This window comes from Centruroides vittatus, unplaced genomic scaffold (genome assembly GCF_030686945.1).
Source record: "Centruroides vittatus isolate TY-2023 unplaced genomic scaffold, ASM3068694v2 contig_1342, whole genome shotgun sequence".
Taxonomy (NCBI): domain Eukaryota; kingdom Metazoa; phylum Arthropoda; class Arachnida; order Scorpiones; family Buthidae; genus Centruroides; species Centruroides vittatus.
This window is the reverse complement of record NW_027120854.1, coordinates 179,793-203,895: the sequence shown is the minus strand read 5'-3', so window position 1 is coordinate 203,895 and position 24,103 is coordinate 179,793. Positions and strand designations below refer to the sequence as shown.

At 33.8% G+C, this 24,103-nt stretch overlaps 1 protein-coding gene across 3 annotated transcripts in view; it reads right to left on the bottom strand.

Annotated features, from left to right (window-relative positions):
- The window catches only part of LOC136990815 (spermatogenesis-associated serine-rich protein 2-like), a 54,024-nt gene extending 37,194 nt beyond the window's left edge, over window positions 1–16,830 (bottom strand). The window contains exon 1 of one of the 3 annotated variants that reach the window (XM_067289246.1): window positions 16,798–16,830. Coding sequence is in view for 2 of the 3 variants with exons in the window: in XM_067289242.1 (XP_067145343.1) it covers window positions 16,498–16,525 (28 nt within the window). In the remaining variant the exon portion in view is untranslated. Of the gene's footprint in view, window positions 1–16,497; window positions 16,668–16,797 lie in introns of those variants that run through there. The other 2 variants (XM_067289242.1, XM_067289244.1) reach the window with 2 other exon arrangements.
- Window positions 16,831–24,103: the final 7,273 nt, after the last annotated feature.

The following is a 24,103-nucleotide window of genomic DNA, read 5'->3' as shown; positions in this document are numbered from 1 at the left end:
GGTGCTCTTCCTTTATATAGGATACATTACATATATATTATATATATGCAACACAGCCTCATAAAGCAAACTCTGCCCTGCCCAGCATAATGGAATCACAGGGTTCAAGAGACTATGCCTTAATCATAGACTTGGTCTTACACCTCACTGGGTGTCCTGGACTCTTTTAAGTCAGACCTCAGATAGCTACTTTCGGGCTCCTTCCTCACCCTCAGGCCCGACTCTCTTACCTGGCGTAACTTTTATTGTGCAGCCTGTTCTGCACTTATTTTATTCTTTTCTTTTCTTTTACTTTAGCTCACATATATAACGGGCAGCGGGGTCCCCTTTCCCTACATGTAGCAGGACCCATCTCAGTGTGCCAACTTACCTTATAGATCAAGATCTATCAATTTTTCCATCAATCCGTTTAGTTTCATTAGATTTCCTTTACTAGCTGCAAGCGTTCTAAGTACTTGTTCAGGCAGCTTGGACCAGTCGCCTTGGTCAGTCCCTCGGCAGAAATCCTCAGTAAGAGGACAGTCAAGTACGTAGTACCTCGCATCATATGCACCACAGTATGTATGTTATATATAACATACCATTTCAATATAGGATGTGACTTTCACATATTTCAAATACATGGTATATGACTCCTGTATGACAAGGTTCAGCCACCCGACATATAAGAGCTAGTGGACTGAGCTGAGTGCAATCTGTACACAGGCAAAGAAAACTGCTTCGGGAAAACACGTGCATCTTTGGGTTGGATTCGTATTGGAACACAATGCTTGTTTTCTTCCTGTAGGGTTTTGGTAAATACGCATCAAAACCACACTGCCTTCTAAGAATCATTATTCGTTCGCTCAGAAAAGGAGAAGCACGTTCCGCCTTTGTAGCCCCAATTCTGTTTTCCCAGTTTGCCGCTAGAGGTGCCTCGATCTAGTTTTGTCATTCCTTCCACTAGCTCTATACAGGGTGTCCCATAAAAACACACACACATACTTCAATTAATAACTTCTATCTCTATTTTAATTTTAATTTAATAATTTTATAATTTATATTTCATATTGTAATATTTCAATTTCATATTTTAATACTTACTCTAAATCAGACAAAAAAAGCTCAAAGAATTGCAGGAAAAAAAAATCACTGATTGGAAACACAGGTTTAAATCTTGTTGCCATCCTAATTTTAAAGGCCAATTGCACAATCACTATCTAAATATAAGGGCGGCAAGTAGGAATTTGCAGAGTACACATTTCAGGATAAATATTCACAGCCAAAAAAGGGTTCATTTAAAAATAAAAATGAAACAAAGTGGAAACTTCAAAAAACAAAATTTTAATTAATACATACACTATCAGAATAAATCTAATTTCTATTTTAATGTGATGTTCTTTACATTTGAGTGTTTCCAAATGATTACACACTTCACTAAATAGTTGGATTATGCATAGCATAAAATTTACTTAACATGTTTACTCCCTAAAATAGACATACAATCTTAACATGTTTTTACCCTCAAATTCTCAATACAAGCTCAAGATCTACTTAAGTCTGTGTCAATAGAAGGCCATGGAATTGGAGTTAGAAACAATTTTCGTCAATTCCAATCTTAACTCTTCGAGATCTGTCTAAAAATGGATTGTAGAAAGCATATGGCACATGGGTGTGGCAATGGTAAAGACATATACAAGGAAAAGTACTTTAAGGACAATAAATCTGCGTAAAACCCTGGTCACACCATGCGATTTCCAGCTGTGCAGGCGACCGCAACTGCAACACGTGCGAGTCGCGTGCGTCTTTCCGTGGTCACACATTTTCGCTGGTGTTGCAACTCGGAAACACGTGACCCTATAATAACCAATAAAATTACAGTAGCTTGTTGTTCTTTTGTGAGTTTACCGACATTTTACGTTTCACTTCAGATTATTTACGGAATTTTAGCCATTTTTTTTATTAAAATGGCAAGCAGTTCCTTTTCTGGAATGAATAAAAGAAAAAATGCAATAATTTTGTTAGAGCTGGCAAGAATATACGAAGGGAAAATGTTCGTGCTGGGTTAAAACTTGGCGAAATGAAAATCAACGGGCTAAACAACCTTGCTTTCACCAGCTGATGAATGAATTAAGGCTTTCGGATGCCGAAGGTTATAGGCGATATATCCATATGAATACGAATACTTATATATTGTATAATTTACACGAAACGTTTCGTAATTCGACACATCAATCTAGAGTGGCCCATAATTCGATATCAGTCATTATCCCAGAAGTTTTGGATGTTATTTATCAATCTTATAAAAGTGAATATTTGAGGGTAAGTATTGTTTAGAGGAAAGCTTGAATGATTTAATTCATTTATAATCGTTATATTTTTTTCTGTTATATAAGCATTTATTTTATTCAATTGTATATTATTAAAAGTAATCAAACTTTTTAAAATAAATCTAACAATAACTTTCATAAATTCAGATTTGATTTATATCAAATATAACATTTAAATGTACTGAAACCGAGCTAATACAGATGTTATAATCACGATATGTCGACAAATATACAACACAAAGTATGACATGGCACAAAGACATTTTCTGATTGGATGCGCATTTGCAATCATCACGAGTAGAACAAACTTTTTGTTTCTAGTTGCAATTGCAGTTGACCCAATTTTCAAGGAGGGATTACTAGTTAATGGAAATAGCCATCGCGGTTGCAGTCGCATGCACGGTAGGAATTCGCATAGTGTGAACAGGGCTTAAGATACAGATGACAACATTAAGGAAACAACCTAATATAATTCCACATATGAAACAATCAATCCTTGCATTAATATATACTATTCATTAAAAGCAATTTTTAAAACATCTGAATTCTCATGAAATATTACAATCACAAAATAATTTTGATCTTTATAGCTTTTACAGCTACAGGAACACAAAATATAAGATTTCATTGTATATGTTAAAAAATAAAGAAATAATATTGAACATTAAAAGAAAAAAACTTCAGTACCTGGGTCACATCATAAAAGGAGAGAAGTACAATCTGTTTCAAGTGATAATTCAAGGAAAAATAAACGGTAAAAGAAGCAGAGAAAGGAGAAGAATATTATGGCTGAGCACCTTAAGACAATGGCACTTGAAGAAGATTAAGTTGTTTCCTGTCCTAATATTGTTTAATACACTTTTTGTCTACAGATGGAAAATTATTATTTCAAACTTTCATTCAATAATGAAGATGAATGAATTAACTTGAAAAAATAGCTTTATTTTCCAGTACACATTTTGAGTCTCTTCAGGTGGGAATTACAAAAAATACACTGAAATCAGTCATCAATATCAAATATCTTCATAATTGTTTTACTTATTAAATCTTGGTCTTTTAAGAATTGGTTATCTATTAAAATATCGACACTGATTCCCTGAACTGTGTTAATTACTCTTTCCATTATTAACAAGGAAATGGGTATATCTGATGTTTCTTGGCCATCTTTCAAAATGGGTATCAGCAACCAGTTTTCTAACTCATGCTTAGTGTAAAATATAAAAAAGCTAAATTGGACAAAAGGTTTACTATAAAAGGAATATGAATATAGATCCGTATAAATCAGCAGTTACGTGTAGACTATACCAGACACATTTTAATTTTCCCAATGTTTAAGATGATCTTCCATGCCAACAGTCATTAAATCAATCTCCTACGGCCAATTGAGAAATTCTCTCTCTTGTAACACCCTTATGATAACTATCAAGTTGTTAAATTTTGGCTTCCTACAAGACCATTTCATCAGATCTTACCTCTACCATAATTGCTGATGTTTAGAAAACATCAATAATTGCAATAAAAAAAATTCAAAACACGATCCCATGCACGGAGACTTTGCAGCCACTCTGCATGAATACATTTTATGCAAGCTACGCTTGTTTAAATTTCCTACAATTCTTTGTTCTATCACTTATTATTATTATATTTTGAAGTTATAAAATTTTCATTTTACAATCCAATAAAATCAACAAAAAAAAGGCAATTAGTAGTAGATTCAAACTTTATTCTATCTTTAACAATTGATAAAACTCATTTACATCAAAATGTGACAGGCAGAATCCTGTTCCAATTATGGGATTTGTGAATTAAATGCCATTAAATTTAAGAAAATCAAAGGTAGATGTGTAAGACTAATTTATAGTTAGTATCTTTCTTGTCTTCTTAAGGAGGAAATACCACATCTATTTCAAAAATTCAATGTAAAAATTTAAAAAAAATTATATATCCCAATGTCCAATCTATTATAATAATATAACAATACAAAATTTGTAAACAATCAAAAGGATAGCTTTGATTATTGTCCAAGACAACTAAATACATTTACAATTAAATAAAGGGTCTTTCAAAAAGAATTCTACACTTTTAAATTATTGAAATTATGTTAATCCAAGAATGTTGTAAAGTATATTAAAACATTGGAAATTGTCCAAGTTTCATATTTGCCCACTTATAATTTCTCAGTTCATGCATTTTGCATTGCATGGCACACATCTGACTGATACTCAAATTCTTCCAATGCTTGCTACAGCATACCTGTTATCTCTCCTTCCATGATAGCCATAGTTCTATATTTCCTGCAGATTACTCATATTGCAGAAGTGATTCAGACTTTGCAGACTGCAGAATGCAAAGTCTGAATCACTTGTGGTTGCAGATGCCATTTTCATTTGTAGCAATTCCTAGAGGTAGTAAACAAAAAGAAATTTGAATGCAAACAGAAGATGAAATTCTGATGGCTGATGTACTTTGTACTTTTCTCATGTAATAATTAATATAATTACAGTAATTTAAAATGGTAGTGTTCATCTTGGAAGACCCTGTTCACAAAATTTTTTTCAAAATTCAGCATAAACTTACAAAGATTCCACTAATTCTATCATTTGTTCTACAGTGAGCATTGTGACTTAATTACAGCAATTTTTCTACTTTGTATATAATAAGCAAAATGTTTTTCTGATTGACATTGCATGCCAATCATACAGATACAAATATTCTATTTTGAAATTTTACATATTAAATATAAAACTTCTGAAAAGTACAAAAGGATTTCATCATTTTTAACTAAAGGTATGTTTTTAATACAGTAATACCTTGATTTTCGTTGATTTTTTTCGCGAAAAATTTGTCTCAATTTTTGTCGGTTGCCTTGGATTTCGTCGGAGAGCCCTGGATTTCGGCAGTGTGTCCACGTGACCTCACTGCTAATTTTGCAAAAACAAAGGGTGATCCATGTGTTTTTTCTGCTCAGTGTGGCATTGTTTCTCATTGTGTGAGTATTACCCCGTGCATCTAGCCAAACATTTCCATTGCTTTTCTTTCCTTTTAGCTCCATCATGGGACAAACAAAAGTTTCTAGAGCCAGCAGCCCTTCGAATGCATGTTAAATGCTATGTTAAATGTTCATTTATTCTTTACATTAGTTTTTTATATTCATTTTTATTAATTTCTTATTGTTTTTAGTATTAAACACTATATTTATTTTCTATAAAATGTGTTTTTGGTATGTATTTTGGAGTGTCTAGAACAAATTAATTCGATTTACATTGATACATATGAAAATGATTTCATTCGTTTCGGATTTCACCAACTGTTTTTGGAAGGATTATCAACGAAAACCAAGGTATCACTGTACCAACATGTTCACCTCCCATTTCTAACTAGACAATCTGATATTTTCACAAAACAATCTGTTCTCTCTTATCAGCATTTGAATGTATTATTATTCTGAAAATCATTTTGTAATATTAAAAAGTTTTTAAAATAATCACTATTGTTGGCATGGTAGGATCCAACTTAACTAAGATTCACCTTATCTAAAGCAAGACACAAAAGATTAACAATGTATACATTTACCCAGTTTGAGTACCAAAGCCAAATGAACTGTTGGATTATTTAGTAGGCTCTAATAATGCTAATTTAATGATGAGATTTAAAGCAATTCAGCTACAGATAGGCAGTTAGCTTCCACCTAATAAAAAATTTAATTGTTCACAAAACTTTAATTGCTTAATATTGATGATCATCTAGAATCACAAAATAAGAATCTCTTTCAATGTAGTCATTGTAAATCTGTTATTAATGTTCCATTTAATGTTACAACCTTTCATTTAGGTCAAGGGAATGTGTCGTTTCTGTTTACCTGTTATGTCTTCATGCATGTCAAGCAATATCTTCAGTAAATTAACAATCCAGTCACATTTGGCAGTTTAAATTACAGATTTATTTGTCAAATCATCAGATCTTGAGTATGCTTTCTATATTTATCAAAAGTTATTACTACTCGATCCAATTTTGTTTAACGACAGATAATTTTTACATATACAATTATTATTATATTTTAATAAAATTATAAATGCTTTAAATTAAATATTGTATCATTTCTGGGTACAATAGTATGCCTGGTTAACCACAGGTGACACTATTAAGTCGTCATAAGGTGTTACATCATAGGAAGACATTCATAAACAAAATGGGCCTTAAAGGCAAAGAAAAAACTCTAGACTCTAGATGAGTAAAAAATAGTCATAAATCTGCATAATGTGTAAATCATTAAGCAAAACTGCCAAATTCACGAACAGACCCATTCAACTGTTCAATATATCAACGACAAGGTGTTTAAACAGTAGCAGACTTTACAATAAACTGAGAGACATGTCCTCCAATTTTAAGTCAGCATGACGTGAATGCCATGGTGAGGAAAATCACAACAAATCCTAGTATAAGTGCTCCGAAAATTGCAACCAAAATGGAAAGTAACACTGGCAAGAAAATATCACACAGCATATCATCCAAATGTTTTGCAGCAGAATGTCACAGCAGAACTGCCCATAGAAAATGCTGAACTGGCAAAATAAACCAGAAAAAATTATGGCAGAGAATATCACAACTCACCCAGATCTTTTGGAATAAAGTCATATTCACTGATGAAAGCAAGTTCAACATATTCCATTTCAAAAGAAAGTGTCTAGTGTGGCATAAACCAAATACAGAACAGCAAAAAAATTTATCTCACAGTGAAGGATCAATACTTGTTTGGGATGTATGAGTGCAGCAGGGCGGGTGCTCTACACTTCATTCACGGCATATTGGATCAATACACTTACAACATATTGAAGGAAAATTTATTCATTAATACTCAGACAATAGACTTGCAAATTATTATGTCTTCACGCAGAACAACAATTCAAAGCACAATCCAAATATGGCTTGGAACATACAAATACAGTTATTGTACAGCACTACCCACTATCTTGAAACAGCACCAAAAAATCCTGACATCGACTTCATCACGCACATATGGAATTATCTCAAGAAGAGAATAAGACATCACCATATTTTGTATACTACGATGCAGTAAGGGGATATTCTGCTATTATTTCACATTTCTTATGAATAAATTGATACTTTTTTTTATACCAAATACAGCATTAAAAAAAAAACATTTTTTATTTTTAACCAACCTCAAATGTCAATGAAAATTTCAAATACTTTTATCATTTTATTATAAACATTTCAAAAAATATTCTCCATTAAAATCATTATATTGACACATACTAAATAAATTATGTAAAATAAAGAATATATTTTAATAAAAAATTTTTCTACATTTGGTATACAACAATTTTCAAATTATTTTAAAGCTTGGAACTATATAATACCCACACTACTGGTGGGTCCAAGAATTTTAAATAACTTATGGCAAGTAAAATATGATATGGTCTGAAAAGGCAATATTAGCACCACTGAGCAAAGCTTGATATATGATTCAAATTATTAGCTGCATCTGCTCATATTCAGAAAATTGAGTGGCTGATTTTTGAGTGTCTGGCACTTGGTTTCAACACCTGAAAACAAGCCAACAAAGCTCAGAAGTATTGGACACTATTAAGTAATTGTCTTGGGTAGCAGTTTTGGTTGTCCAAGCAGGCTAGCCACTCATTGCACATTTATACGACTATTGCCAGGGGAAACAATAGTATTTCAGTGTATCCTACCAATAGGTCCCCCACCAAACATATTCTTCAACAGCCGAATGGCTGAGCAGTTCAGATGGTAACCTATCTATCACTCTGGAGAACTGGTGTCAAATCTGGACAAGTCAAAAACCAAAGAAATTTTTAAGAGGTGGTCATCTAAAACATTGGCCCACCTTCCACACCACTTGTGGGCTTGTCAAAACCATAGTGAGCTTGCTAAAAAGGCCCTCTTAGTGTCCACAAGGTGAAAACAGTTTAAATGTAAAAAAAACTGTTTTCTATAATCTAATAAAGCAGGAAAGATTGGATCATATTTTTCATGTCATAAGATGCATTGTCATATTAGATGCATCACATATCTCACATTAATTTTTGAGGAAAAAAATTATACACAGTATTAATTGTTTTGGGTAACAGTTTTGGTTGTCCAAGCAAAATAATTGCATCAACGGCCAATATTCTTTGACTGTCTTACCAATGACAATTATTTTAATTTATTGCACATATATAAGAGACATCCTAATTTTCAGATAAACTTTAGGTACAAAAAGTGCATCTAATAAGGCAAAAGATACAGTAATTCTTATTTATCAAGGACTAGAGGTTAATATTTGACCATCCAAAGTATCACAATTAAATTGAAAAGCAATTTGTGATAAGAGAATTAAAATTAGTGTTTAAAGATTAATTATGATGGACATTATCGACATTTCTAATAATCTACTGAGCTTGTCTATATGCATAAAAACAAGCAATTTTCAGTCAAATGCTTACTTTTAAGTCTAAACATTGAATTATGACATTAAATTATTAATGTGTATTAGATTTGGAAAGTTATTTGTAAATATACTATTTGATTTTACAAAAAGCACAAGATAACTGTTTTAACTTGCATTTCAAGCATAATTGTTTCAGAACTAACAACATCAGCTTGTCCATCTAAATTTAACGTATTTGCTAAAAATAACATACAAAATACAATCAAACTTTTATAAAACCTAACATTTCAATAGATTGAAAATTCTAAACTCTAAAATATTTAATGGGTCGCAAAAGTCTATACTTAAAAGATATCAATGCAATCCATTAAAGTAAAATAGGCACAGCACAAGAAAGCTTTTATTTTGTCCAAGGCTGAGATTACAGTCCAATGATTCGAAAACAATTCATGGTTATGCCTTTAGATAGAAAGCTTTGATTGAAAATATAATACATTTTTTCTGTGCCAAATCTTATATAATAGCTAATTTACGTATTTTTCTAATACAGCTATGCAACAATAAAATGATTTTTACAAGATTTCTTTCTATTACTAATTTCAAAAGAAAAAATTAAATTCAGGAAGAGTTTCACAACTTTACCAGCAAAACTTAAAACTGTGTGTTAATAAAAAGATTTAATAAAACCTCCTATTATTAATTATTATAAAATGGCAAAAATCTTAATTTTGTAGGCAGAGATAACTTTTGAAAAGCGTCGTAAATGCTAATAACAACTAAAATCGTCATTTTGCCTGACCCACTCCACACATAAAGTGTGATCCCCTCTTTCCACTCCCTGGACCTTTAACCACCAAAACTTCATTGGATCAATCACCCTAATACACAAACCTTTCTATAAAGTTTCGGAAATTTTCAACAAAATGGACAGGAGTTATTAAGCTTCAAAGTGAGTGAACAAAATCATTCTCAACACATACACATACAAACATCCATACACACAGAAAAAACCCTCAGCTTTTTTTGCATTTTCAAACGTTTCAAAGTCCCAAGTCCTAAAATGTAAAAAGATTGAAGGACATTTTTTACCAATTGCCATATTTTCTGTTATATATAAAAAGCATAAAAGGATTAGTATACAGCACTAACAAACTTTGATCACAAACACTACAATTGTCACGTTTTTGGTAACAAAAACATCTTTAATACAGAAATATTGAAAGTTTACATAAATAATCAAAATCTAAGAACATGGCTTATAAAATTATCCCAACTTCAATTTAGATTCATAAGGTAAGAAAACATTCATCAAAATTTCCCATAGTAAAATCTCTGTCTTTATAAAGTGATAATACATAGTTTCACATCAATAAATACTGATAACTGTACAATTAAGACAAAACTTTGTTGGACAAATGTCAATGTAAAAGGACAAAATTTGGATAAAACTGCATTTCTACAAATTATAAATTGCTGATTCAACAATACCATCATCAATGAAAACTTATTATTTTAAATAAACTGTATTATAAACTGTAAAATCATCATTTCAGTGACAATCTTAATCGTTCTGTGATCTGCTTACAACAGTTTTTACTGTCTGATAAACCACATTTCTCTCATTTAAAATATTTTTTTAAACATCAGTGATTCATCAATTTGTTTCACCATATCTACAATCTATTTCATCAAAAACTGATGTTAAAAAAGTAATCTAAGTCCAAAGGTTTTCATGAGTATTAGGCTGGGGGGACACAAGCATATAAAGTTCATCCATTAAAAAGTAGTATACATCTATACATGCTATTAGGATGTCTAAGAACATTGACAAAAGTACTTTTCTAAGGTATGTCTGTCATGTACATGTACTGTACCATACATTATATGCTCGTATGTTGAATAAGCAAAGTCTGTCAAAAGTACATTCATTCTAAGGGGCTTACTTTCTATGCTCATGTCTACCTAGCCTAAATAGCATTTCTTAATGTAGTAAATTAACATAATGATGGCTTTCGAGCAGAGATACACTCTTTAAAGTCTTTGAATAAGTCAAATTGTCAGAATAAGCCAAAATTTCCAAATTTATTCAGCGTAAGCATAAACTTTTCTTGTCATATTTGCAATTTAATATCTAAAAAACACATGGATATCCCTCAACTTATGACTATCTTGAGTTATAAGCATAAAGTACATATTTAGAAAGATTGCACAAGTATATTAATTGACTAATTGCATCAATGGCCAATGACAATTATTTTAATTTATTGCACATATACTGTATAACTACTACTTTTAAGTCTATTAAGATTCAGTATATGTTTAATGCATGTTATATATTTTAATACGCATTTGTATGTAATAATATTGTAGAATTCACTTACTATAATAACTGAGATTCACTTATATCAATAATAACAATTGAACAACATTAAAAGAAATAAGTAGCTCAGACAATAATAAAAATTTTGGTATTATTGACTGAGATTAAAAGCAAAAATATAGCTTAAAAATTGATTAATTGTTATTAATCAATTTTTAAGCTATATTTTTGTATGAAGTAAGAAAGTACGTATTTACTTTCTAAGTAACTTAAGGAAGAAATATCAGAAATTTAACCTATTATATTGCAAGTAAATGATTGAAATGATTAACATTTAATATAAGACTGATAATGATTGCATCATCGATGACACAGTATACAAAAATAGAGCTTAAAATGCCCATTTAAAGATGATTTAAAACTTTTCTTATTGTAATTGATTTGTTAAGCATATTTTAACTTCTGTCTTGAGACATGCCGATTCATGTTAACATTAAATGACTTGTAACAATACTCCCAATTACAATAAGCAGACTCTATTTTGTGTGGAGCCAAAATAACAAAATGATATCTGTCATAAATTAAAAAATACCCATTCTTTTATAAAATACAATACAGTAAAACTTATATAAACTGGAATCACATGGTATCAAATTTTTCCCTTTTCTTCAAGGTGTCTTAGAATTTTTGGTACTCTTCGGTTAAAGGGACACCAAGTGAATTGACGAAAGCCTATTCGGGTTTACATCTTAATATTTACTGTTTTTAGATTAAATCATAAGTAAATTTTATTAGAATGCAAACTTACCTGTTTCTTTAAGTTTGTATAAGAGTTATAAAAGTCGATTATGAATTTAAACAATGATTGTTAATACACGTTGATATAATTGTAAAAGTTAAATTTCAATTTCTAGTTGAATATTATGTTTAACTTGGTATTTTATGTTATTTGATTATAAATTCTACATTAGAATAATATTAAATTAAAATTACAATTTTTAACTTCTTTTCAACCTACTTTGCATAGTACTGCATCTCATGGTTGCATCATTCAACATCATGTGGTTATGTAAATTACATTTCTTGGTAGGAGTGATGTACCTCAAAGTTAGCTACTGTCATGTTTTTCTCAACGTTTGCCATAATTGTTCCTTTTTGTCAGGCTGTTACCCTTCAATTTAAATGGATTTTAAAATATGGCAATTGTCGATTGATGAAAAAATTGCGATTCGTTTTTCCTAGAAATTGGAATCTTACATGGTGAGTTAAGAAATAATCCCAGCATGATTGCTGATCGGAATGATTATATGCATTACGTTTGTACCAATTTTTTAATATTTAAAATTAGGTGGTGCAAACAGAGTGGATGAGGTGGACAAAAGTCGATATACAAAGAGAAAACAAAATGTCGGACACGTACTTCCGCAGCAGTGGGTATTCGGTGAAATTTGTCATGAGTCAAACGTGCATTTTCTAGTCGCCATACGAGACCATTCAGCTAAAACATTTATTGATGCAATACAAAATAGCATGAAAGGAGGAGGCATAATCCATTCTGACTGTTGGTAAGCGTACAAAAAGGACAAGTTAGAAGATGCAGGCTATGAACATTTGCAAGTTAACCAATAGTATAAACTTTGTAAATCCTGAAACTGGATGTCATAATGAAAACAAAAATAATTGTAGTAAGTTTATTCGTTTGTAAATTTTTCAATATTTCATTATAATCTTAAATATGTGTGAACTGCAAAATAAAATAACAATTTCGGTAAAAACAGTAGTAAAATGACCAGTATCCTGTTAACCAAAGAGTACCAATTATTCTAACTTATATAATTATAGTTACTAAAAGAAGTGTGCTTCTTAAATTATAAATCATGCTAATATCTCAATAAACAAATTATGATTGATCAAATTACTGATCATAATGATTAAATCCATCATTTAATGACGACACCATTTACTTTTTCTTTATTCCCCGATCATCCATTCTGCAAGATCATCTTCCCTTTCTTTGAAATAAGGGAAAAGTGAAAGAGCATATACACCTTTAAAATTATTTCATCTTTATTTATTTATAATATTGCATATATTGCATGATGCTACTCCTAAAAGTAAGGTTTAACTGTAAAATATAACTTAAAATGTTCATATAAAACTATGTTACAAAGGGAATTGCATAATTTTAGAATTACAACTTGCATAAGAATGCCAGGAAGTACTTAAGTTTACTATTTTTAAGCTATCTACACAAAAAATTGTTTAAATATAAACTGGCTTTTCTTCAAAACTTAACTCTTGACAAATGTAAATGACTGATTGACGAGCATTTTGCTAATTATCGTTTAGTTTGTAATTCCGAGATGCCTTTAAGTTGCCGAAACCGGTCCACCGGTAGAAAAAAATTCAACAAAAGACACTTTTGTATTTGGATGTGGTGACACACACAAAAAAACAAATGGAAGTCACATCTCGACATCAACTTCGTCACAGTAATTAAAAAATAACAGTAATAAGTGGAATTCTTGCACCTACTCACCACCCATTTATGACCACAAATGCAAACTTTAAACAAAAATATATTTCCATTAATAGTATTTTACTGATATCAGCAGCTCAAAGGATGTTTATAAAACACATTCACTTCATTTTCTATAGAATATGAAGTTTAAGACTTAACAGATGCATCTTAGTTTATAAAATGCAATTGGCTCAACTCCAACAGTATTATAGTTTCCAGGTTGAAGGAACTCTATGCATTCCTAGCAGGAAAACAACATCTTTAGAAGTAGAAATCTTAGTTAAAATTTAGAAAAATGAATGAAAATTGATGTATTGTTAAATAAAAAACTAAGATAAATCTATAAGAAACAAATTCTATCTTGAGGAAACCGTGTTTTGTATTTTCGTTTCTTTTCTTTTCTTTCGAAGACACAATGTAGTGACGTAAACTTAAACACTGGGCGAATTTTTCATCCTTTTTATTCGCCAACCGAATAAAAAGGATGAAAAATTCGCCCAGTGTTTAAGTTTACGTCACTACATTGTGTCTTCGAAAGAAAAGAAAAGGGAAGAAACAAATCGGAGATTTTATTAACCTGGGAGTGTAGAAAATCATTTACTATTTTAACATTGACGGATTTTTTTACATTACATAATCACAGTCTCTATATATATAGGCTACTAGCAAATAATAATTACTTATAGAAATTAAGAAAATAATGAATTTATAACTTTTACTTCAATTCAACTTTGAGAAAGTCAGCTGAATATGAATTCACTCACTTACTCAAAAATTCTATTGATAAATTCGTTATATTTTGGTGAACGACGTGTCGAAACAAAACAATCCAGGCGAAGAAAAACTGTCAAAATTTTAAAAACTAATTCTTATAATTGTAAACACTTGTAATCAACAGTGCACAAACATGACATCTCAAGAGACAATATACAATTACTGAAAAATAGGTCAATTTTAAATACTTGGAATTACGGAAAATGCTTAGAGACAATTTAACTGCTCAGCATTTAAATTAAAAGCAATCTTAAAAGTAAGTTTTACTATAAAAAAAATAAATTTAGTCATGAAAATTGATAAAAGTTCTATTGTAGCTTTCTTCTTCCTAAGATAATTCAAAATACAGCTGTATATAATAACAAATGTAGAAATAAACAGAAAACTAGAACTTTGTGCTAGGAATTCTAATTGTTTTTGTATTTTTCTCACAAACTACAATGAAACTCGTTTAAACTTTTATAAATATAGGTCCTTAAAGAAAACTTCAAAGACATTTCTCCAATTTACTCCACCGATTACCACACATAACATACGATACAGGCATTACATACAGGCAAACATTTATCAACTTGTCTGCATAACACATGATTCTACTCACCAATAAAGCAATTTTATTAACAAAATATTATAATTAAAATTGTAAATTTTTTAATGTCTAATTACTTTATATTAAGAAAACTATTTTGATTGAGATAAGTTTCATGTGATGATGATTGAATGTAAATATATTTTAAAAAAATCATCATACCAACTAACCTGTTGCAAACAATAGTAAATTAAGGACTAATACAACTAAGTTTGATAATTATTTAATAATTAAGCATTTTGAAGTGAAGAATGTTTATCAAAGTGAGAGGATGAATTTCAGTTTTAATTGGGAAAACCACACATCTATCTATACCCAAGGAAATATGAAGTCAGGCAAGGGCTTTGGTAAGATGTGAACTACGAACAAGAGGTTTCCCACCCACCTGAGTTGCAGATCCCCTTGTATGAGAAAAAAAGTCAAAGGAACCATACCTATACATGCAACCCTTGCAATACAAAGTCATTTTTACAATTACCAGTACTACCACCCATTCTCCACCTTCTACATCGATCCAGGTTTGCAGTCGCTTGTCCGGACCGACATTATGCTCGTAGTAGTGCACTGTAATGTTGACCATTACTCACACCTTGGTGCCCTTGTGGGGATGACCCCCACACCTCCATAAAACTATATAACATCAAGTGTTCCACAAACAGTTAAGCAAGCTACTCAAAGCCAGCATAGTTACGTGGACCAGTAGTTAAAGATAACAGTCCTAGGAGAGCAAATGCCACTCCCGATCACACGCAACTAGGAAGGAAGCTACATCTAGCAAAAGGATCACACACACAGAGGTACAGTTCTTTTGACCTTTTTGCTCCTACGAGTATGATTCACAGCTCCGATAAGATCCCGACCATCTCATTCAGAAATGTGATCGTAACGCAGCTTCCACCAAACATTTTCCATCAGATCACCAGGATAATCCCTAAAAGCAGGAATGGTTCATTTTAAAAACAAGAGAAACCATTCTGCCAGCAGCCACACGACAAAAACAGATCAATCTCTTTCAAAAACATATTTCCTACTAAAAGATGGCTCAAACATCAACAAATCTACCGAAATACCATTCGTTTACATCAACATCCACATATATATATATAAACAAGCAAAGTTAATTTATAATAATTAAAGTGTTTGTTAAATAAACGTCGATTCTAAACACTCGGTCACCAATTCCCGGCCATTTTAAATCCGGATCGAGTGGAAAATGGACGAAAATTGGACATTACTGGGGACGAAGAACTCCAACTTCTGGCCTTACACACCTCGAATCCACTTAGAAGCAACAGACGAGATAAGCAAAATTTAACAATAAAAATATAACACAATACGCTTCGGATGAGGTAAAATCTAACTTAATCCAATTTACATCGCTTATAAATTCTTAAATTATACAAATTCCAGTCGGAAAGATTCCACGGTTAACATTTAATTTCCATCCATACGCTAGGCCTAATTCCCGTAAGATAACATTACGTTTCGTTTACTTAGAAGCAGTACAATTGGATAGAAAATATTTACATCCGAATCCCGTTTTACGCGTAGATTTAGATTTTATATTACCTTTATTTCCACTTTTGCGTGCCATCATATACGACAATTATAATATTTTGTTTGTATTTTTTTATTGTTTTTTTATTTTTTTCTTATTCTCCGAACTCAACGTCTTAGACTTGTCTTTCGCTGGATTCGGGAACAAATAAAGCTGCAGCGACGAGTCCTGGCGAGCGATTTCCAAAACACAAGAAATATGTCAACGCCACGCGAATTCTTCGACGATAATAATTAATAAAATCTTATAATAATACATATTTAAGTCCAAAATAAATATATAAATATAAAAGAATATTTATAATTACGCACAAATGTATGGTAAATTCGTAGTCTATAATGGCAGATTGCGAATGATCGTCCGGCACACGTAATGGAGACGTCATCGAGTTTTTCTTGTCGTCTGGATTTTTTTAAATTCGAAACAAAATTGTCAAAATTTCGGTGATTAAATAATGCGAAAGCTTATCGGATTATTTATAAAATTATAATTTGTTACACGGGTTACTTTTCATCTGCACTTTTAGGCAGGAAATACGTAACACGAAGTCATTTCGTGACGCGTTTTAAATATTTAAATTTAAGAATTACGTACTTGGAAAGGTGTGCACGATTTTTTGACTTTTTAACAATAGAAATTAGAGACTTCTTAGCATCGCTTTGTATATATTGATACTGCCATTGTTTAATATGTGTTACATCTACGCTAAATTTATGTATATGTCTGTGATAAATTTAAATAAATAAGCAAGAAGCGCATTAAAAGAGAAAACAACAAACTATACAACGATTGAAGCCATTGTTAAAAAGTCAGCCTTGATTTTCGATGAATACGATAAGTTTCTGACGTCATTTCCGTTAATCGGTCATATATGAAGGCAATGTATCAGTGCTTAGTTGACATAATCATATAAAAATGCCTTTATATATATATATGCATAATATTATTACTTTGTTCTCTGTTTATGTTTAATTTACTCTTCTAAATAAACATATATTGTATGAATTTACCTTTATTTTTGAAAATCGTGTTCGGTGTTCTCGTATTTGTAAAAATATTTAAAAATTTACTGACCAATAATCTTATTTCTTAGAAATTTTATTTTTTAATTGGAATGCAATTTGAAAAAACTGTAAACCTATACATTCCCATTGTTCTCTGTCTGTCTGTCCTTCCTCAATCTCGAGAACGGAGTCAGATATATGAAAGTCTAGACGAGATATGGAAAGATTTGGAACAGGAGGTCCGGATTAACTCTATATACGAACTTCTGATTCGAACTGGAAGTTACGTCATTCCAATTTAAAAAACATTTCCGTAAGATGTTAGATGACCGGCACGACTCTATTGTTAAAGGAAAAGTTTGATGTACAGGGCCATACTAATTTCAGGTGGAGAGCGAATATTTTTAATTAAATTAATTAAAATTATGCTTAAATATTACAACCCGGTATTGTAAGGATTTCACAATAAATAGTTGCTCGTATTAAAATTAATTTTTTTTTAAAATAATGTGACAATGCGCAAAGCGCCCCCTATGCTTTCCCACCATTTGACCGAAGGGCCGACACTGCATGTCTTATGGACAGATACGGAAACCTCGATGGGGCAAAATGGGCTCTTTTAGCAAACCAATTATGAGTTTGGCCAGGCCCACAATGGGAGGCCGGGTGGTGAGGGACGGGCCCGACATATCAGAACGAACCACCCCCGAAAAATGCTTGGGGATTTTTCAACCCGTCCGTATTCGATCCCGGGTCCCGGGTCCCGGGTCCCCCAGAGAGGTAGTCTGCCACATTGACCGCTCGGCCATCCGGCCTTATATACTATAGTCACATGACTATCGATTGTTGTTTTTCAAGTCTCAATTCTAATTACAAACAAAAAACACATGCAACGTGCTCTGTCTCTTGCTTGTCAGGCCGTGTTCTTGTAAACTTTTACTCGGGTGACGTAAAGCTAAAATATGTGTAGATGATCGGTTATGTTGTTGTAAAAGAACGATTTTGCGTTCTGCACGGAACGTAACCGAAAAATTTCTGAGGGGAAGGCAACAGTGTACCTCTATGGAGGAACCAATTGAATACTCCAAAGCGATAGGCAAACATCTTTACCGCCTCGATCATCCGACCGTCACTTGATTTAGGTGAACGTGACGTCATTCCTGTAGTCGATAATTTAAGCGGAGAGGCCGGATGGCCGAGAAATTAATTAAAATGTCAGTTTGTTTTTGTTAAGTTATGGCAACTCAACACTTATGATATCTGCCTAGTGGATGCCTTCCGAGAAGTTTTTAAGGTAACTGGCGCCTATTCAGGCTTTACAGATGTGGAAAAAAACCCGAAAAACTACGTGTCCAGCCCGTCCTGACCAGGTGTGAATCCACGACCGAATCCACTCCCAGTGTTCAGGGAACGAAACGAAACCGCTTGGGCACTGGTAGGCCTCTTAAAATGTCAGCCTACCGCTCGGCTTCCTGAAAAATTTCTTGGATTTTCCATCCAAGATCGAATACAGATGAGTCGAAAAATCCCAAAAATTTTCCGGGATCTTTATCCGGGAATGTCATCACCTGAACGCTCTCCACTGTTGTCCTGGCAGAACTCACGATGAGTACGATTAAACGCCTTATTGAAGTTCAGAGGGCGAAAAGAGTTAAATAAATCAAGAAAAACAAATTAAGTCTACCGATAATGGATGATTTTCCTGACACAAGAACCGTTGGTAAATAAGAGTGACCGCGGTAAGATGGTAGATGAGCACAAATCGTAGCAGAAGGAAGGAAATCGGTTTCTGGTATGTCTTTCCGCTCGTTTATGCGAAGAGTTTATGTTTACAAATTCTCCATAAAATTTACTTAATTTATCTAAATTACGTAGTGAATTGCAATATTTATATTCGTAAACAGACTACATTGGCAAGTCACTCTTAGACAAAAAGATATTATAATTAAAAACGATCCGAAGAAAGATGTACTAAAAGAATTATATGATTTATTATCGTTAATGTTTAACGGTACCATCTACCAGTGAGTGTGTTGAGCGCAGTTTTTCGATCACAAAGCGAATTGATACATTGGCCAGGAACACTCTGTCGGAGGAAAGATTGTCGTCACCAGCTTTGCTTTCGATAGAAAAAGAGTTTTTGTTTAACATGTCCAGTGTTTGTTTAACATTTTTGTGGAAACGGCTTCCCTATCATCAAATGTCACCGCACGCCACTGGAAATGACAACTCGCAAGCAAGCACTCGGGAAAGGAAGAAGACAATAATCCACAAGTAAAGATTGAGGTATGAGCGTCCGCAGAAGGGGACAAACGGGCAGGCTCGCCGTAAGAGGGCGTGCAGGGCGTGCACCGCACGCGGGCGGCACGTCCAGGGGGCGGCAAATTGGTATTGCTGGCAAGCTCAGCATAGGTAGCCGTAGTTAAACAAGGGCGGCATAATCGGTATTGCACACAGCGCTCAAACAGCTAGCGGCGCTGCTGCAAACGGGACACTTTCCCTTCCGTGGAATCGAGTAAGAAATTCCACAAACTGTAATAGTAAAAGTTATTGAGATGTAATCATACATCCTCGTCCATGGGATGCTTTGCCTGTCTTTTTGTATTGATGCAATGCCGTATTCTATAATCTACTTGTAAAAAAAATCCAAAAAGATTAATTAACCCTTGGGGTGCCTGGTGGGGTCTCAGAGGCCCGACTCATTTTCAAAAGTCAATAACTATTTTGATAGTTGCGTTAGCGACTTAAGGTTATTAGTAGCTCCAGTTCTCTTCATGCGCTTGCGATCCCCACAAAATTTTTAGTTCATCGCGCGATATCCTGCGAACAAGACGTGTTTGAATAAGTGCCGGGCCTCACAGACCCCACCAGGCGCTCCGCGTTGCAAAATTGAAAGTAATATTTTTTGTGTTTGTTTGATTTTTTACATGTTTACAGTGTCAGTGGGTAAACGTTAAGCAGCTACTGAGCGTCTGTAAAGGATGATCCAAATTTATTTGTATGAAACATGCGAAATTCCTATGGGAAAAATGCCTGAATTCTCGATTTTAAATTTTAACTGAAGAAGATTAATTTTTATGCCTTAACAGATAATTATATTGTGTGCCATTGAAATGAAGCCAAAATACTTAAATTATAATGTGATTACATCATGATTTCTAGAGAAACAAAGTTAATACTTTTGTTACAACAAAAAAAGTTAATGTTTTTTATTATGTAGTAGTGTGAATAAATACTTAACGTAAATCAATGATTGTTTTATTCTAAATATGTCTTAATAAACCTATTATATATATATTAATGAAGAAACGAAATTCTACACGGTGACTTCTATATAAAGGCAATCGAGGCTATTAAATTTTCGAGTCGAGTGACGTATCTCCTGGGGTGGCACTTAATGAAAATTTGATCCGCTATCGCATCTATCCGTTTATTATTTAGGTTACAGACATCGTCCGTATCGTCAAAATTAAGTCTTGTTTTTGCATTCTTATGACTTTAATAATGCAAATATTATTCTTCTGCAATGCTTAGGGGGCCTCGACGCTAAGGGCGCCAATGACGGCATCTCGGAGCGAAAAGGAGAAACTAATATATACCAAGTTGTTCTTTTATTTACGTCTAGTTGATTTAAATGATAATTATTTGTAACTAGTTAAAACGAGGTAATTAATGCCGAACATCATAATAACGATAATTCTGAGCACTAAGAACCCTAGCCGACACATTGCCGGCACCACTTATCCCGTCTCCAGTAGCCACCATAAAAAATTCCAAGTAAAGCGTGTCATTTAACGCAGAAATTAATGCTAATAGATAATAAAACTTCAACATAAACATTACGTCACAGATAACACAGGTCTGCAAAAAAATTGTTTCTGATATTTATACACAATTTTAGGTCTACTCTTTTTCTTACGAAACCTTTTCTTCCACTCTTTGATGCTTCTCCGAACTCGTTTCCGATTTCCTTCTCTGGTTTCTCGATTGAGCGTCCAACAGTAGTCAGATAACACATCGACATTCTATTTTCCTCGGTAACGTCTCTCGATATCGCGGACGTCCCGGTGAAATTTTTCAACCCGTTCCTCACTGTAGGCTCCCAAGATTTTGGGAAAATAGTCAATATGGGAGTGTAAGAAATGAACTTTTAAGCTCGTCTCGCATCCTCGAGCTTCGTACGCTGCCAGCGTGCGATGCACAATGGTTTTGTAGTCGGGATCCTCAGTATTCCCCAAAAACTTATGCACTATATTCTCGAAAGAGTCTCGTGCTTCTTTCTCCTTTTCTCCCGTCGTTTCCAAAAAGAGGGGATCGGATAAAAGTTTTCTTATGCCGGAGCCAGTGAAAACTCCCTCTTTTAACTCGGCATCGGACAGTTTCGGGAACTCGGAACACAGATATCCGAAACAATCCCCATCTCTCGGCAGCGATTTGACAAACTGCTTTACGAGCCCCAATTTAATACGGAGAGGTGGTAATAACACTTTTTCTGGGGGAACCAATGTCGTATTGATGACGTTTTCATTGATTCATTATCAACGAATATGTGCATTCTGATGAATCGTATTCTATTTCGACGCACTTCGTGAGCCCACGAACATCATTACAATAAACCAGATTTCCCTCTTTGGAGAAAAACTGAGTAAATTCTCTCTCTCGATGCCTGTACCGCGAAAATGGGTCCCGGATGATAGCGGGTTTTTGTTTTTTAGCGTCGATCCTAGCAATTTGGCTGCGTCTTTTGAAAGACCTAAGTCTCTTACTAGGTCGTCGAGCTCGCTCCGAGAAAAAAGTCGAGGTCCTTCGTCGACAGAAAAATCGCGCGCTCGATTCGTCCCGAGAAGCGAATGCGTCCGAGTCCTTTGACTCGCTCGGGATGTCATCTAAATTAGAAGGTGGCCGTGGAACCGGTATTTCGGAACCGCGGGACACCGGACGAATAGCCGAGTCGAGGTTAGAATAAAATATTTTCTTTCTATTTTTTGTATTAAATCCTTTAACATCTACCGAATAGAAGTAGCGGTCGGTTGTGTGATTTTTCTGTTCACGCCATATCGTAGGAATGCCAAAACGAAACGAGTTTTTCTTCCCCTTAAACCACAAACGAAGAACTTCCTCGCATCTTCCGCACACCTTACGCGGAGCCCACGCTTTGTCTCGATCTCCAAGTTTCACTTTCTTCGCAAACTCACTTATGTTTCTTTGTTGACTTTTCACTGCGTATTCACCACAAACATAACAGAAGCTGTCGGGAGAAATTACACCACCTCTGCGAGCCACATTCCAGAAATAAAAATACAAGTACAGTAGCGTTCGAATGCTGGATATAAACCGAGTGTGGCACGAGATGGCCGGCGAGATACTGAACTTATTTAGCTCGTCGAAACACGATCTAATCCAACAGCGGGTTGTTTATATTTATTCCTAGTATCCCAGATAGCGCGTCGAAATATGTTCAACCTGACCAGTAATATTACCCACTATCAACTTTTAAGCTGTTTTACACGATTGTGCGACCTTCCTCCTAACGCTAAAACTACTCGACCCACCTCCCCTACCACTACTCTCTTCAACCATTAACATTTCTTTTTATTTATTGCCAAGTCCAGTTATAATTGATAGAATTGATGCGAGAAGTCTTCGTTTTAAGGCCATTTTTTAAATAAAAAGAAAAGAATACTAAATTTTAAGTCAACTAGGAATTTTACGCTAAATGCAAACAAAAACTTGAGTGTAACAAAAACAATTGACGAGATGGAATTTTTTTTGGTATTTTTTCGTTTTTACCAAGTTGAAATCTATAAGAAAATGCATAAATATCCTACGCAGTTTTTTACTCGCAGACCCGTGTAATGTTTCCAACAACCGACGCACCAAAACATATCACCGATGCAAATGGCGGAATGGAAACAGGGATGTATTAGACTACAGTATTTTATAATTATGCGACCGGAGGGTCGGCACCGGACCGGCGATGTCTACGTCGGGACTGACACCGCCGCATCCTTTAAGGCCGATACAGAAACCTTCGGCTGCTATTCCGATTGTGCGCCAGCGGTCGCGTACGTAACACCGGGAGTCCGGGATGGAGACAGCCAACGCGCCCGTAAGAAGTGTACGCGTCAACCTATTTATAAAGGAAAAATACCCGTTTATTTATATAAATTATTTACACGTATACATAGAACAACGGAGAGTCGTCTTTAGCTCCGAAGAGCGGCTTAAATCGGACACCGCTATACAGCGTAACACGATTGAGTATTTAAGTTAACGCGTTTCTAGCCGAAAGAGAGAGCTTACGAGATTAAGCGTGATTTTCGAGGTCGTCTCGACGAAGGGGTGGAGAAGGTTCTGCCGGATTGGGTACCACTCCCGGATAAGGTCAAATGTCCGGTAGAAATAGACAGTTATGGTCGGGCCACGACGGCGGTGGAGCACGGCGGCAGGACCGGATCGTCGTATAGACAAATGAGACAAATGTCTAGGGTCAAACTGTTTATTTTGAAAAGATTTGTAAATAAGATAGTTTACTTTTCTGTTGGACAACTGTATATAGGCTTAATAAACAAATAAACAGAAATATATTGCTTTTTATATAGTTATTGTGAAT